At 35.9% G+C, this 16054-nt stretch overlaps 1 protein-coding gene, 1 long non-coding RNA gene and 1 pseudogene across 2 annotated transcripts; 1 reads left to right on the top strand and 2 right to left on the bottom strand.

Moving 5' to 3' along the window:
* The first annotated feature begins 310 nt into the window (after window positions 1–310).
* LOC143634800 (ethylene-responsive transcription factor ERF071 pseudogene) lies at window positions 311–5501 on the top strand (annotated as a pseudogene).
* A 1128-nt stretch (window positions 5502–6629) lies between these two features.
* Window positions 6630–10371, bottom strand: LOC143634839 (ethylene response sensor 1-like). Its single transcript, XM_077102818.1, has 6 exons — window positions 10354–10371; window positions 8001–8930; window positions 7552–7920; window positions 7215–7481; window positions 7004–7131; window positions 6630–6915 (listed from the first exon to the last, which is right to left on the bottom strand). Exons 2-6 carry the CDS (start codon window positions 8904–8906, stop codon window positions 6663–6665), a joined length of 1923 nt encoding a protein of 640 aa, XP_076958933.1. The 5' UTR covers window positions 8907–8930; window positions 10354–10371; the 3' UTR covers window positions 6630–6662.
* Window positions 10372–13052: 2681 nt separating this feature from the next.
* On the bottom strand, window positions 13053–14073 carry LOC143634823 (uncharacterized). Its single transcript, XR_013153934.1, has 4 exons — window positions 14053–14073; window positions 13805–13903; window positions 13666–13695; window positions 13053–13563 (listed from the first exon to the last, which is right to left on the bottom strand). It is a non-coding gene; the product is annotated as an uncharacterized LOC143634823 (long non-coding RNA).
* Between the last annotated feature and the right edge of the window lie 1981 nt (window positions 14074–16054).

The following is a 16054-nucleotide window of genomic DNA, read 5'->3' as shown; positions in this document are numbered from 1 at the left end:
CGTAAATTCGGGTCAAATGCATGAGAAGTCTTTATTTACAACTAAAACAATTTGATAACTTGAGAGAATGTATAAAACAACCAGAAGATTTTAAAGTTTTCGTTTATATATATTTAAGATATTTTAATTTTTACTAGTCAGTCACTTTATAAGGGCATACAGTACAATATTGTACAACACCACAATGTACATGCATTTAATTTAATGGTAAGTAAATTTTGTAAAAATATAAGGTTCATTAATATAATTTATTTGCTGTCACACACCCCTGCTTATAAACACAACCCCTCTTCCCAATAATTCCATATTCACATTTCTTATTTCTCTTAAAACTTTTTGTCACCTTCACAAAATCAATTGCAACCGCTAGCGACCATCATGTGTGGCGGTGATATTGTCTCCGATCTCATCCGTAGATCCCGGACCAACTTTTGGCCTAAACCGACCTTCCGCGCTAAACTCGACTCGTTTGAAGAAGAGTTTAATCAGTTTGTTCAGGAAACCGAAACGGAACCGGTTCATAAGCGTCCACTTTCACCTTCAGGCCAACCCTTTTCCATTTTATTTTATTTTATTATTTCCTTACTTTATTAATATTTAGCATGGGCCCACCAGCTATAGCCGTCTGACTGACGTCTAATCACACACAGTTTTAAATGGCCGTCTAGACAGTCGGTTGACGGCCATCCTCACCCATAGTTTTCAAAGCTTGACCTCCTGTAGTCAAAAGGGTCAAAATGGCTGTTTTGGATATTTGGCCAAACGTTTGTTTTGGCTAATGGTTTTCAAAACTTGACCGACCCTTATGGTTAGAATGGTTGTCCAGATATTTGGTCTAACGTCTATTCTGGCCAATAATTTTCTTGTTCCCCTAAGGTCAGAACGATGGTCCGAATATTGAGCAAGCGCTCATTCTAGCCAATAATTTTTAAAACATGACCCCAATGGGCAGAATGGTTGTCTTGATATTTTTCGAAATTTGATATATATATTATTTTTAAAATTAAAAAATGGTCCTCTTAAGTGTTTTGTGAACGAGAATTGATTATGTGACATCAAATGATTGTGGTGTAGCTATAGCGTGACTCACGTATGTTTTGTATATTGTTTCTAACAGGCTTTTTGTCGAACAGGTGGTGTGCATGACAAAAATAACGGTCATGAAAAAAACAAGAGCGGAATCAAAAAACCGAGGAAGAATTTATACCGCGGGATAAGGCAGCGGCCATGGGGCAAATGGGCGGCCGAGATTCGTGACCCGAGGAAAGGTGTTAGGGTTTGGTTGGGTACTTTCAACACCGCGGAAGAGGCGGCTAGAGCTTACGATAAGGAAGCTCGAAGAATCCGAGGATCAAAAGCTAAGGTTAATTTTCCAAACGAGGGAGATTTAATGGTGGAAGAAAAAAAGTGGTAGGTAAACAGACGATAAGCTGCGTTACACCTTTTTTTGGAAAAGGTGGAGAAAAAAGCTGGGGTGGTACAAGAAGAGGTGCAGAAGCTGTCAGAGGAGTTGATGGCGTATGAGTCCTTTATGAAGTTTTATGATATTCCTTATCTCGAAGGGCAGCCGTTGGTGGCACCAGCGAATGCCGATGGTGGTGGCGGCGGCGGCGGTTGTTCGATTGAGCTATGGAGTTTCGATGACATGTTTTAGAGTCTTAAAAAAAATGATTTCATTTTAGTTTTTTTTGGAGTTAATAAAGTAATTGTGATATTTTATTAGAATCTTAAGAATATCAAATTTTGTTTTATAGATGTTTTTTTATTAATTTAATAAAAAATTTTGTTTTATTAGCCGAGTTCGTTATTTTATATATAGTTTAATCACAAGATTAAGTGTGGCGAAGAACTATTTATGAGACGTTTAACATCACGTGGCAACCCAGGAGGGGCATTAAGCGTCGCCTTTGGCATTTTCTGGCGACGTACAATCTAACTAGAATAAACTTGTTTTTAATGATGATTATTGAATGTATGTGTTTAATACTAATTAAAGATGAAGTTGAATTTAATTTTTATATTTTGTTTTTATTGGTACATGGATTTTGAACAAAACCATCAATGACAATACTGTGGACACTTGTAGCACAAGAAATACGTTTACGTGTGTTTGCATGTTAAGAAAGTTCCAAGAAAATAATACAAATAAATAACTCATCGAAAATTAAAAAAGTTGTAAAAGTGCATAAAACAATTAAATAAATAAATAATAATAATAATAACTCGTCATAAACATAAAAATGTTGTAAGTAAACAAAACAATTAAAAGAATAATAACTCATCAAAAAAAAATTTGCAAGTAAATCAAACAATTAAGTAAATAATAACGCATCAAAATATACAATAAAGAGTAATTAAACAATAATGTTTAGCAACCGATGTTTAACTCGATTGACATTAAGGAAGAAGTGAAGATTTAGACTCAAAGCCACAAGTTCTCAAATTCAATTTCAATCTTAACTGGGTTTTACCTCACTGGGCATACGAACACTAAGGTTTCCCCACATTTTTATTTTGGATTACCCATGATAGCAGGGCTTATATTCGTTGGTCGTTAAAAAAATAAATTTAATATACACAACCGCAAGCTAAACCGTACAATTAAATCGTCATAACTTTTTTAAAAAACATACTATAAAAAAACGTTCTTTAAATTGCGATACATATCATGTGAATTTGGTTTAGCGGTTTGTTTGCTTGCGCTCCCCGGGTAAATGCATATTCGATTACTACTTCGGTCATTTCCATTGACATTTGAATGAAGGGACGAATCAAGACTTTAATCCCGGCGTCGAACCGAAATAACGTGAGGGTTTACAGATTCCATCTGGTTCTCGGTCTCACGACTGTCGATAAGTCAACTTTGGACATAACACTAAAATGACAGGTTTACACGTAAAATTCTTTGTCAGAATAGGTATGATAAAATTGTACGTTACAAATACAAATTTTACAAATACAAATTGTTTTTTAATTTGACTTCATAATAGATGTTCAAGGTATCTGATAATTAAAATACATTTTTCTTTTAATAAAAACGTAAAATAAAAAGAAAAAAACAAAAAAAATCTGGAAACAGAAGAAATAGTATTTAGTGGATTTGTATGGGTTGTACAAACGGCGCCCCTTGTTTGACGGTTGACGTCATCATCTGCAGTTGTCTTACGTTGCTGCTGCACCTTCCCCTAGCGATGGGCAAATTAGGTACAGGTACCGATTTGGTACCGTCGGTACCAAATCAGTACCAAAATTTTTAGTTTCGGCATCGGAACCGGGGCTGGTACCGGTATTTCCGGATTTTTTAACCTTTGGTATCGATACCGTCCCAGTACCGGTATCGAACCGAAGTTTTCGGTACCGGTACCGGTACAAAAAATTGGTGGTTTTCGAGACCGGGACCGGCAGAACCGGTACGGTTCCGATCTCATCCCTACCTTTCACAAATGATCTGGTCACTGATCAGTAAAATTTACACAAGGGAAAACAATATAAAATAAAAATACATATAAAAACAAACTTTCTGATTTTTAAATGTGTGATTTAATTATGGGAAATTTATCAAACCCTGGTGGAAAATTATAAATAAATAATTCAATTTTTATGTATTGGTCGATATTAATCTTAACTTTAAGAATTAGTATCAGCGATCCAAACTTTCAATTATTTTTATCTTAATGAACCCCGTTAAAAAAACTTAACGCCATTAAGTTTTTTCGAGTTTCAAAGTTCAAACTGATGTTTTAGGGCTTTTGATCGGAAGAACGATCAGTGGCAGATCTAGAAAATTTTCTTGCAGGGGTCGGAAAACTTTTGTGTCAATACTCAGTTGCTTATCGCTATATAATTTTTTCTTCGGTCCAGTTTAGTTGTACGAGTCAGGTCAAATCGGTATATAATTTCTTTTTCGATCCACTTTGGTCTTTTAAGTCGGGTTAAATATGGTCGGGTCATATAAAAAATAGATAATCAAACAACATATCATATTACCATATAACCATAAAGGATACGTCATTAGTTATGCATAATTAAAATACAATATATTTATAGTTGTTTTCTATGAGTTTTTATTTTTTGTTATCTAATTATAACAGCATTCGTTCGATATTTATATATTAAAAAAATATAAAAAGCAACAAATGCTTATTAAAAGTTAATCAATCATATACGAAATAAATGGGCAAGTAATTTTTAGCAAAAAAACATGCTGACTTTTATTATACATTAGGTTATAACTTATAAGTAAACTAAGTTATAAATAAATAAATGTTTTGTTGACATTATCTTTATATTCACATGTCCTATTAAATTTTGGTAAAATAACGGGCTGTGAAAAAGAGTTAGTAAAGGCCTATTACATCCTTAAAATGTTAAATTAGGTCATCTTATTTATTTTCTTCTTTAACTGCAACATGAGAATACTTCTTTGTGTCGGCTGCCGGAAAATATGGTTGGTTTACGCTTTTCTTTTCATCTCAAGTTCTCTCCGTTGGTGGTCATTCTCAAATCCACAGGGGTTAGCGTCAAATTTTCATAGGGGTCGACCGGAATTTTAACACATATATACCACTAAAATTTTTTTCTCACAGGGGTCGGCCGACCCCTACCACTAATGTAGCTACGCCACTGAGAATGATACGATTTGACTGGTGTAAAACTTATCACGAAATGGTGATTCATATGACTTGATTTTTGTTAATTGAAAATTCAAACTCCCGAATTGAAACATTGTTTCATCGCTTGGATCACCGTTTCGTGTTAAGTTTTACATCAGTCAAATCGTATCGTTCTTCAGATAAAAATCCTTGAAACATCGATTTGAAACTCGGAAAAAACTTAATGGCGTTAAGTGTTTTTTAACGGAGATTCATTGAGACAAAAATAGTTGAAAGTTAAGACTGCTTGGTAGTGGCTTTTAAAATTGGGATTATTATCGACCAATACACAAAAAGTTGAGATTATTTATTTCTAATTTGCCAATCATGGTCCACAACCAATTACCAAAATTAGGAGGTATAAAAACAAAACTCGTCTAGGCAATTGCCATATCATAAAAATATCATTTTTAAAAAACTTTCAGAACCAACTCAATAAGAAATTATAAAAATTAAAAACACCCAAAAACATTGTTACTTGTCACAACATTTTACACTAAGAACATTCCCAACCCATCCCTTAAAATTATGTGAGGAGGGTTTGTAAATTATAGGGTGGGGTTGTGAGTGTAAATTATATTGTGAAGAGAGAAAATGTAGTGTTTTTTTGTAAATTTGAGGAAAATGTAGTGATTTTTTTGTAAATTATAGGGTGGAGAGAGAAAACTGTAATGAAAAAGGTATAAAAAATATTATTTAATTAAACATGAGAGAGAAATGTAGTGTTTTTAGTATAATTATATGATATATAGGGATAGAGAACTGGATAAGAATGCTCTAAAAAAGCTAAACCCCCCTATCCGGCCCCACCACCTACAAAATGCCTCACCTCCTTATCATTTTTTCTAAAAAAAAACAAGTGATGTCCAGAATAGGTAAAAATAGATTAAAAACACTAAAAAAATCAACCCCTAAAACTACTTTATTGTAGATGCTCTAAACATAGGAAGTGTCTAAAAGTTAGAAACTTCATGAAAATTGAGGATCTTAGAAGTTGACACATTTGTAAAGCGTTTACACTTTAGATGCTTTATTTGACAGGCGGACCCATCAATTGGCCACTTATTTCAAGACTTTTTTTAGAGGAAGCGTCTAAATGTATGCCTTATGAGAGAAAATGCCTAAAAACAAGACTTTTTCTATATGTTTAAAGATGGACCTAAAGCATCAAGGATAAGAGGAAACGTCTAAGCATTAGATGTTTTACTTCGGCTTAGGTGGCCCAGACTCTCCCTCCACTATTTTTAGACGCTTCTCTCTATTTTTTAGACGCTTCGTACGATTTTTTTGGAGTTTCTTGAACGGGGTTGTAGTTTCATACACCTTTTGAGAGTAAACTGTAGGTTACACAAAGGTAAACGACCGTTTACGGTGCATTTTTTCTTGTCATTTTTCCACATGTCGTTCTATGAAAACCAGATTCGTTGTTGACGATTCATAGAGCAAAGGATACGAGGAAAACAACTGTTAAGTGTTGGTTCCGGTTCGGGTATGCTAAGTTGGTAAGGATGGATTCATCATTAAGAACAAGGCTGGCCCAAGTGTTATTCAAGTGGCCCACATTCTTAGGGCCCACTTGTTTTTAAAATTTATCAATAGTTTGAGATGTATTGTATTAGTCAAACCTAATTCTAAATCTGTTGTTAGTTTACTAACTAAATCTACATTATTTTTATATTTATAAAAATTTTCATTTATTCACTGACGGTGCCACGGTGGAGTAACGACTAACGAACAAACACAACGTTCATCTTCGACACAAAAACAAGTTACCTATAATGCTGGTTAATGTAACATGCTACAACTTGCACTTCAAGAACATGACTTACTACTTACTAGGTTACTAGTTACTACATGTCTTTATATAACTCCTTACCATTCTCCATTGCTCATTAATCGCAACGTTTAATTATAATAAAAACAACTTTTGTATAAATCTACCGACAACTACAAGATGGTCACCTTAAAACATTATTATAAGTTGCCGCCTACCAGAGTGTGCCACGTTGGCTACATGCTCCTATTATAAAGTGGGAACGAAGCAGTCACCTTGTAATCCTCCCTCTCAATATTTCGGTGTTTGATGAGTTCACCACTTCCTTGAGTGGGCCGCGGTTTAGGAATCGTTTGTGAAACATGTTGTTGCATGGCCGGGTTATTCGGGTGGTTATAGTGACCTAGTTTCACAAGAAATGTAACCGTTGTACCCTTGCCCAACCCTCCACTCTCGATCCAAATGTGACCGCCCATCAGATTCACAAACCTGACATCACATAATTATAAATATGTGTTGAAGGATTATTAATAAGACTATTAATAACTCAGAACTTGAAGAGTTTAAATTTAAATACCTTTTGCAAATTGCAAGCCCGAGACCAGCACTGTTACTGCCTCGGTTCGATGCACTTCGAGGCTCGGAAAACTTTGTGAAAATGTGTGGAATGTCCTGTGGTTTAATACCAGACCCTGTATCCTTCACCTGCATTCATCATATTATCATTATATAGAAGTTTTCAATCGAACCTGTGATAATAAACACTCATGAAAACACAATATACTGACCTGGACAAGCAGGTAGAATAAACCATCAGTTAACGTGGGGCAAAATTCAGAAGTTTGCCATTCCTGTAAATATCCAGGACTCAAAATAGAGGCTTGGATTGAAACATGGCCCGCTTTGGTGAACTTAACCGCATTGCCGACTATATTCAAGATTATTTGCATAAGGCGTTTTTCATCACCAATGCCATAAACCGGTAAGCCCAGATCACAAGTTAATGTCATGGATGTGGTTTTCACAGACACAATAGGATTTATCAATCTCACAACCTACATGCAACAATAAATTATAATCAATATGCTCGTATAAAATATGAATTGATCGGTTCATTATGTTTACCTCTCTGAAGAGCTCATGAAGGTTGAACACTTCATTTTCGAGTTCTAGGCTTCCGTCTTCGAGCCTAGAAAGGTCAAGAACATCATTTACAAGTGCTGCTAGAAGATTGCTGCTTTTAAGTATGGTTTCTATCATGGCTCGTTGATCGGGAGTGAGTTCGGTTTCTAAAAGAAGTGAAGACAATGCTATGATTGCATGCATAGGCGTACTCATTTCATGGTTCATGACAGCAAGGAAGTCATTACGAGCATGGATAGCCATCTCCGCTTCTTGTCGGGCCACATTTAAAGCAAAGTTCTGGTCCATTAGCTGGTCACGAGCCCGCATAGATTCTTCTAGAATTGCAGCATGTGAAAGAGCCACAGCAACCTAAGAATTAGATATACACAGTAAGTTTACTACTATAATATAATCAAAATGTTAAGATAGAAAATTAGAAAGCAACGAACCTGGTCAGCAACAACAGTTACAAGTTCCAATTCATGGTCCCGCCACTTTCTAACACCGTTCAAAGGAAGAATCAAAACCATAACCGCATAAGTTTTAGCAGAGTGATCGGGCCAATTGTCAATTTCAAAATTTGATAGATGCAAAAGAGGAACACGAACAGCAACAACTTCAGGTGCAATGTAAGATCCCACAGGTGTTCTAATCCTAGCCAGAGGACAATTATGTGGAATCCTTATCGTTTCAGCACTATTAAACACCTCCGTGATTATTGGCAGATTAATCGGAACCGTGGAGCCAAATGGGATCAAATTATGCAAAGAATGAGAAAGCTGAAGAATCATACCCTTACTTGACGGCATCCACAACACACATTCTTCAAGATCTAAAGTCCTACCGAGCTCAATAAGAGTCGTTTTTAATATCGTGTGTCGATCAAGAGTGCTTCTGATTTCATGTGTAAGCATTCTAACATGCCTTCCGGTTTCTTCTTGTTTTATAATCAATCCCATTTCGCGATCAAGATCTTCAGCTCGTTGTTTTAAAAACGATTCCCGTGTTTTCACACTTAATAAATCAGGTATAATGTGAACAAGCATTAATGCAGTCACGCATGAAACGAAAGCTGTAGACAGTTTTGCTACAGTCATTACAATAGCAACAGTTTTCGAGTGTGACGAGAACGTCCAAAGGTTTATAAAGTGTGTTGCTCCACATAGAACAATAAAAGCACCGAACTGCATAAGCACCCATCTATATGGAAAGAAGGCAGATTTCTGGACAAAATATATAAGTTCCAATGGGATTGAGAAATAGGCAAAGGCGATGAAGAAATCGGATATGTACTGGTACTTGACTAGAAGCTCATCAGCAGGCCATTGAGTCTCGAAGCAATCACACGAATCCATTCTTCGTTCACAGCTTCAGAAAAGCTGCAACATAAATTATAATCAGTGATCTCAGTTAACGAAATTAAAATTGGATTTGTCGAAGCCCATTCTTAACTTGTGGCCTGTTTTAAATGAAGACAAGAAGATAATTGTTGGACTTCATGGAGACTGAAGACAAGGGACACTTATGGGCCGGCCATTATTCTCGTTTGTTTTGAGTCTGTTTAGGGATGAGCAAATGTTACCCGAACCGTACTGTCTTTTTTCAGTACCGATTTGGTACCCACTTTTTTGTGTTTTCCAGGATCGGTACTTTCAGTACCGGTAATTTGGATTACTTTACCTTCAAATACCGTACCAAACACTTTCGGTACTGGCACCAATTTTTGGCAATTTTCGGGATCGGTACCGGTTCAATACGGTACTGAGCTCATCCCTAGTCAGTTCACTTATCTTGTTCTCTAAGTTGGAAGCCCTGGATCGATCTCTTTATATTCATATGTTGTACTTGCGATTCGAGGTGCAAATAGCAGGTAACCGGTTTTTGAAATATCAGTTACGAACCGTAACCGATTTTTGAGTGAAAAATCCCTAACCTATGTAACCGGTTCTGTTTGGTTACTGCCGGTTAACCGATAATAACCTATTGAAATGAACTTTACTAACACTAACCATATTAACCTATGTTCAATTAACCAGTTTCTATGTAAAAATCCCTAACTGGTTCCTAACCACCTGTTGATACCGGATACGATTTGCACCTCTACTTGTAACTCCTCATCACAAGCGATGAAAGGAAATAAAAAATTCCTGGTTGCAGCCTGTGGACTTAGGTCAGTTTAGACCGAACCACGTAAATCCGTGTGTCCTTTTCTGTGGACCGATTGTGTGTGTGTGTTTCCCATAACATATCCGAGATCTTAACAATTATCATAACTTCATCCTCATTCTAAACATATTCCAATAATAATCTCTTTAAATTCAACGATCTACACGATTATAATAACTCCAAATAAATAACGGTTAATTTCAGCATATAAAATCGCCTTAGTTATCATCGAAGAATCAGATAGCATTTGATAACTAACCGGTTCCTAACCACCAGCTGATATCGGTTAGTAACCAGTTTCGATTCAATTAACCGGATACCTCTACTTACAATTCCTCATCTGTGGACGTAGATCAGCTTAGACCGAACAACGTTTTGCGTATCGAGTATGTGTGTGTGTGTTTGGCATAAATAACCGAGATCCTAACAATTAACCTAACGCGATCCTCATACTAAACAGCTTCTGATCATAATCTCGACGAATATAATAACTATTACATACTAGCAAACGTCCTATAACGTTCAGTTCAAACTACGACGCACGGTTAATTAATTAATTAATTAATTTCAACATATAAGTGCGAGCAATCAGATAGAGATAGAAGTTAATAATTAGAAGAAGAAAGAATTAATAACCTGAATGAATGAAGAAGAGAAGAGATCCGTAGAGGCTAGAAGATAATATTAGCTTGATGCTTCATCATGTTGTGCAAATGGAGGTTGTTTGTTGAGAGAGAAAGCAGTTGCTGCTGCTGGTGCTGCTGCACTGATTTCATGACTTGCCACAATATGCAAGTGCAAGTGCTTCCTCTATGGGAAGTATAAATTCAATTCAATTCAATTATTATTATTAATAGATTCAATCTCATCTCAGCCAGCTGATTTGATTTTGGAGGAAAAGGAGGAAAACAAATTGTTTTAATATATAATTACATATATGCGCTTTTTTATATATTTAAACATATGATTTTTTTGGCATGTGAATAATTGAAACCAGATAATATTAAATAAAATTAATTTTGTATATCGAGGTTACCTTAACTTTAACTTATAGAAGTTGTATATTTAGGGGTTTATGCTGTATACAAATTAGTTTATATATTTTAATTTTAATATAAGAACGTAGGAAATAATACTAAGTTATAAAAAAAATGAGAATATAAGAAACAATATCAACTACAATAACAATCTACATAAACAACGATTTATAATAACAAAAAAAAAACCTAAAAATTACAACAAAAGAATCAAAATCAAGAACATAATAATAACAGCAAAAGAAAAAATCTAATAATAACAACAAAACATAAATCAGTAAATACTTATAACATCTCGTAATAAAAAATTAGCAAATATGAACAACAAATAACAGCAAACACCTATAAAAATAAACCCAATAATAACAACAAATTGGTTCTCATTATTTTCATGTTAAGAATAAAATGTATTTGATCTTGTTTCTAAATTATTATCCCAAACTTTTTGAAATGTAGCTTAATACTTCAAACAGTTTTAAATAGTTAACTCAGTTATTGTGTTTGTAAACTATATTATATATCAATTTTAAATGGAAATAATTGTTTTAAACAATCAGTTTGTGAGTATTTATTTATTTTAAAGGATTATGGGATGAGTTTTTTTTAATGTTTAAATAATATTTTGACATTTAGTACACATAATTCATGAGTCACAATTCTTAACATTAAATATTTTCTGTTCAAAAAAATATATATAAAATATTAGAAAAGATAAAATAAAGGAGACAAGGTAGACGTTTGATTCGGACGGGAAAAGATGATGCATGCACCTACAATAAAGAAAGAAAGAAAGATACATTGTATGATGATGTGAGTTCTAATTTTAGCTTGAAATTGTGAAAGTGGTCAATTATTCTACACGTGATTGATATTTATGGACATTGAATTTTGCTTTTGCTTTTTCGAGATATTTATATTGAGGCCCTTTTAGTTTTTAAACATATCATCAACTACAAAAACATTAAGTTAGACTACTTAGCATTCAGTTTTGTGTCATCTAAACCGAATTACTACTACTAATAATAACAAAAGAGAATTTTGATGCCGCAAAGTCTTCATTGGGCCAATTTACGGGACACCCTATTGGTTTCCGATATTTTATGAAAATTTTTTTTTACTTTCGTTTTTTAGTCTCGATTGTGTAACGAATTTAACGAAAATGACCGGCTGCCATTTTTTTTTGTTTTAGTTCCGGCACTGTACTTTTTTTTGTTTTTGTTAATGTAGACTTTTTGCCCTTCGTTTTGAGTTTTGTTACCGTAATGAAGGTAACGAAAACCGACAGAATGTCAATTTTGTTTTGATTTTTTTTTTCTTTTTAGTTCCGGCAACGAAAAATGTCGCAAACCAGCCAAATTTGCGTAGATTCACCGCCTCAACAGTCGGGACTGACAACCCTCGATTATTACCAGCGTTCGAGTTTTACCGACATATGTTACCTTACTGGTCCACTCAAGTTTACTATTTTTTTTTGTTTTATTTATGGTTTTAGTTCCGGCACCATAACGCTTGTAACCGAAACCGACCAAATTGGCTTCGACTTACTGCCTCAATGCCCGAGACTGGCAATGTTTGGTTTTTACCATCCTGAGTTTTATCGACTAGCCCCAGCGCAACGCGCCAGGTAAAACTCTAGCTTGTTCAACATAAAATTACCAATATAATTTCGCACTCTTATACTTAGATCCACCATTGGTTCAAAAAGGTTCGTGGTGCTCTTAATGCGTGAGATGATGAGGAAAACGCATAAGCGGTTAAAAGGCGTGCGCCATGTGATTGTTGGTCAAATTTAGGGTCCATGAGGGATAAAGAAATTATAAAATGTTTACTTGATAATTAGATTTGCATTGTGATATACGCGATATTCTTAACTACATGTTGGTGTATTTAACGAGCTATGAATGAGAAAAAAAAAAGCCCCCCTCCCCCCCCCCCTAAATCTATCTCTAAAGCCGTAGAGATATGTATGGATGAAAAATAAGGCAAATACAAATGGATTGACTAGCATGGTGAAATATTGATTTTTACCACTAGCTTCTAGCCTCTTGCTAGCTGTCGGTTTTAATAAAAATTCCCCCGATGCTCAGAAAAAATGTTTTAAAGATGAGACATACAACTTTTGTTTGCAAATAAAGTTTTCAGTTGCACATAGACACACGTCTCACATACATGATGTGCGTGCCTCATGCTTCGGTTTTTGGGACCAAGACGCCTCGCAGTATAATTCCTATACACCAAGGAGCCGCCCTTCTCGTGAACATCTTCCCTTAACTGGATTTAAATGGTAGACCAAACAACAAAGCAAGCAGTGTTAAGTAACAAAGTAAGAAACCTTTATCTGGCAAAAATACAGTTGATGACATGTAGTTTTCCTCAACAACTTCTCTTACAGATTCCATGAATGAGTGTCAAATCACTCCGAAAAATAAAATGGTTCAATGAATTCCTCAAATATGATAAGACCAGTGATCTTTTATTTCCTATCTGAATAACTTACAGTTTAATGGCTTCAACTTCATAAAACATGCAACCGTAACCATCTTCAATCAGATGGACCAATCATCTTTTCTGGAACGACAAGTTGATCGAATTCTTCACTGGTCAAGACTCCCAGGTTAAGAGCAGCTTCTTGCGTATATTACAAATGTTAATTAATATAAAAATTATTAGTTCTTCAAACACGTTTTCAGGTAATTAATGAACGCGAGTTGATAGGTTTGTTGAATGAATTATGAGTAACCACCTTGAGTGTGCATCCCTTCTTGTGGGCAGTCTTGGCAACCGCTGCAGCATTGTCATAACCAATTTTCTGTATCAAAAATACCAAATGACAGTTTACTTCATTGAGTTAATATTCAGAAATTAATATATGTAAAAGACAGTAAATTGTTAAATTAAAACAGAAGCTTACAGGATTCAATGATGTGACAAGCATAAGTGACTGCAAGGGATCAAGAAAGATAATAACATTAGGAATCGCATTGTACTTATTACACTAAATCACAGTAAAGTTTATAAAACTCTCTTTTTAGATTTTACTGTTAGCTTACCTCGTGTAACAGCTTTGAAATCCTATCCCTGTTTGCTTGAATTCCTCTCACACAATTCTTTTCAAAAGAAGCAGATGCATCCGCTAGAAGTCTTATTGACTATAAAAACAACATCAACACCATGAGAATTATGTAGTAAAATGCAGATGCTTTTTTTAAGGTTTTAGCACCGGATATAAACATTCGAGTTTGAGGGTCGCATAACAAATAATAGAAGACCATATAACTGTGATTGATTGAGCTCTTACATGTAAAAGATTACTAGCAAGCACAAATGAAGAAGATGGGTGTGTATATATAGGGTAAGTTGAATGGGTCTTTCATAAAGGGTGTTTCATGAAAATGGGTTGGTTATAGACCCAAGAAAGCACAAACTACAAATGGGTCCTTCAAGTCTCCATTTTGGTAGTTTTAGTCCCTGGAGTTCGTTTTGAGCGTTTTCGGGGAATTTTAAGAACCGAAAAGGGTGTTTTTTTTATCCAACAACTATAAAACAAATATTTAACATACAATTCATCATTTTGATAATATCGAAAGGTTCGGGATACAAAACGGGTCGGGTTTACATTAAGAATACAAGTATAAAATAACCCGAAATTGACAAATGTCACAGTATCCCCTACTTTAGGAAATTTCGTCCCGAAATTAAGATGATGTAAATAAATATGTATATTTCTCCTTCATCGAGTCTTCTCGTTCCCATGTAAACTCCGCGCCACGCCGTGATTCCCATCGAACTTTAACTAACTTAATGCGACTTCGCTTGGTTTTCTTTTCATTGCGGTCCATGATTTCAACGGGTCGTTCAACCATAATCATTGATTCATTGACTTGTACTTCGTCAAGAGGTATATGGAGACTACCTTCGGCTAAGCACTTCTTGAGATTTGAAACATGAAAGGTCGGATGGACACCGGTGAGTTCTTCCGGTAGTTCGAGTCGGTAGGCTACTTTTCCGACTCGCTCAAGAATCTTGAATGGGCCTACGAAACGGGGAGCTAGTTTTCCTCTCTTTCCAAAACGAACAACTCCTTTCTAAGGGGATACCTTGAGAAGGACGAGATCGTCGACATTGAATTCGATCGGTTTTCGCCGTTTGTCGGCGTAGCTCTTTTGTCGACTTCTAGCGGCAAGTAGGTTCTTGCGAATTTGGTCGATACAGTCGGTGGCTTCTTGGACCATTTCGGGTCCGGTAATTTGAGCTTCCCCGATTTCGTTCCAACTAATCGGGGAACGGCATTTGCGACCGTAGAGAGCTTCGAAAGGAGGCATACCGATGCTAGAATGGAAATTGTTATTGTAAGAGAATTCAATGTAAGGAATGTGAGAATCCCAATTCCCACCGAAATCGAGTACACACGCTCGAAGCATGTCCTCAAGTGTTTGAATCGTACGTTCGGATTGTCCATTCGTTTGAGGATGATAAGTGGTGCTAAGATCAGGACGAGTTCCCAAGGTTTCTTGAAGTGATCGCCAAAAATGAGACGTGAATCGAGCATCGCGATCGGAGATGATAGTCAAAGGTAAACCGTGGCGACACACGATTTCGCGAACGTAGATTTGCGCAAGTTGCTCAACGGAGTATTTTTCTCGAATTGGAATAAAGTGAGCGGATTTGGTTAATCTGTCAATAATCACCCAAATGCTATCGTTGCCTTTTTGTGTAGTGGGTAGTTTCATTACAAAGTCCATAGCAATGTCTTCCCATTTCCATATGGGGATTGGTGGTTGCTCGAGTAACCCAAAGGGTTTTTGGTGTTCAGCTTTGACTTTAGAGCAAGTAAGACATTTCGAAACGTACGTTGCTACGTCTTTCTTCATACCCGGCCACCAAAAGGTAGAACGAAGATCGAAATACATTTTATCCGCACCGGGATGAACAGAATATCGTGACTTGTGAGCTTCATCGAGTATGCAAGTACGAAGGTCATCGCGATCGGGAACCCATAAACGATTGAGATAATACAATAAGCCATCGGGTTTTGTTTCGAGTTGAAGCTCGGCTCCACATGACATTTCGTCGTACATGTTGCCTTCGTCAACAGAGGTACGTTGGGCTTGATAGATTTTGGCTTGGAGATCGGTTTGAACGGTGATTCTAAGAAGCAAGACGGATTTGACATTAACCTTTCGACTAGGGGCATCGGCCACGACATTCGCTTTACCGGGATGGTAGCGAATTTCGCAATCGTAGTCACTAAGTAACTCAGCCCATCTTCGTTGTCTCATGTTGAGATCTTTTTGGTCAAA

Source organism: Bidens hawaiensis, unplaced genomic scaffold (assembly GCF_021521415.1).
Source record: "Bidens hawaiensis isolate Kalapana, Puna unplaced genomic scaffold, B.hawaiensis_p1.1 tig00007248_1, whole genome shotgun sequence".
Classification (NCBI taxonomy): Eukaryota; Viridiplantae; Streptophyta; class Magnoliopsida; order Asterales; family Asteraceae; genus Bidens; species Bidens hawaiensis.
This window is presented reverse-complemented; position numbering and strand designations above follow the sequence as displayed.

Coding starts and splice junctions, on each gene's coding strand:
- LOC143634839 (XM_077102818.1), bottom strand. CDS start 8,906: ATGGATTCGTGTGATTGCTTCGAGACTCAATGGCCTGCTGATGAGCTT. Junction 7,921..8,000: donor TAACTGTTGTTGCTGACCAG/GTTCGTTGCTTT, acceptor TCTAATTCTTAG/GTTGCTGTGGCTCTTTCACA. Junction 7,132..7,214: donor TATTCTACCTGCTTGTCCAG/GTCAGTATATTG, acceptor TGATGAATGCAG/GTGAAGGATACAGGGTCTGG.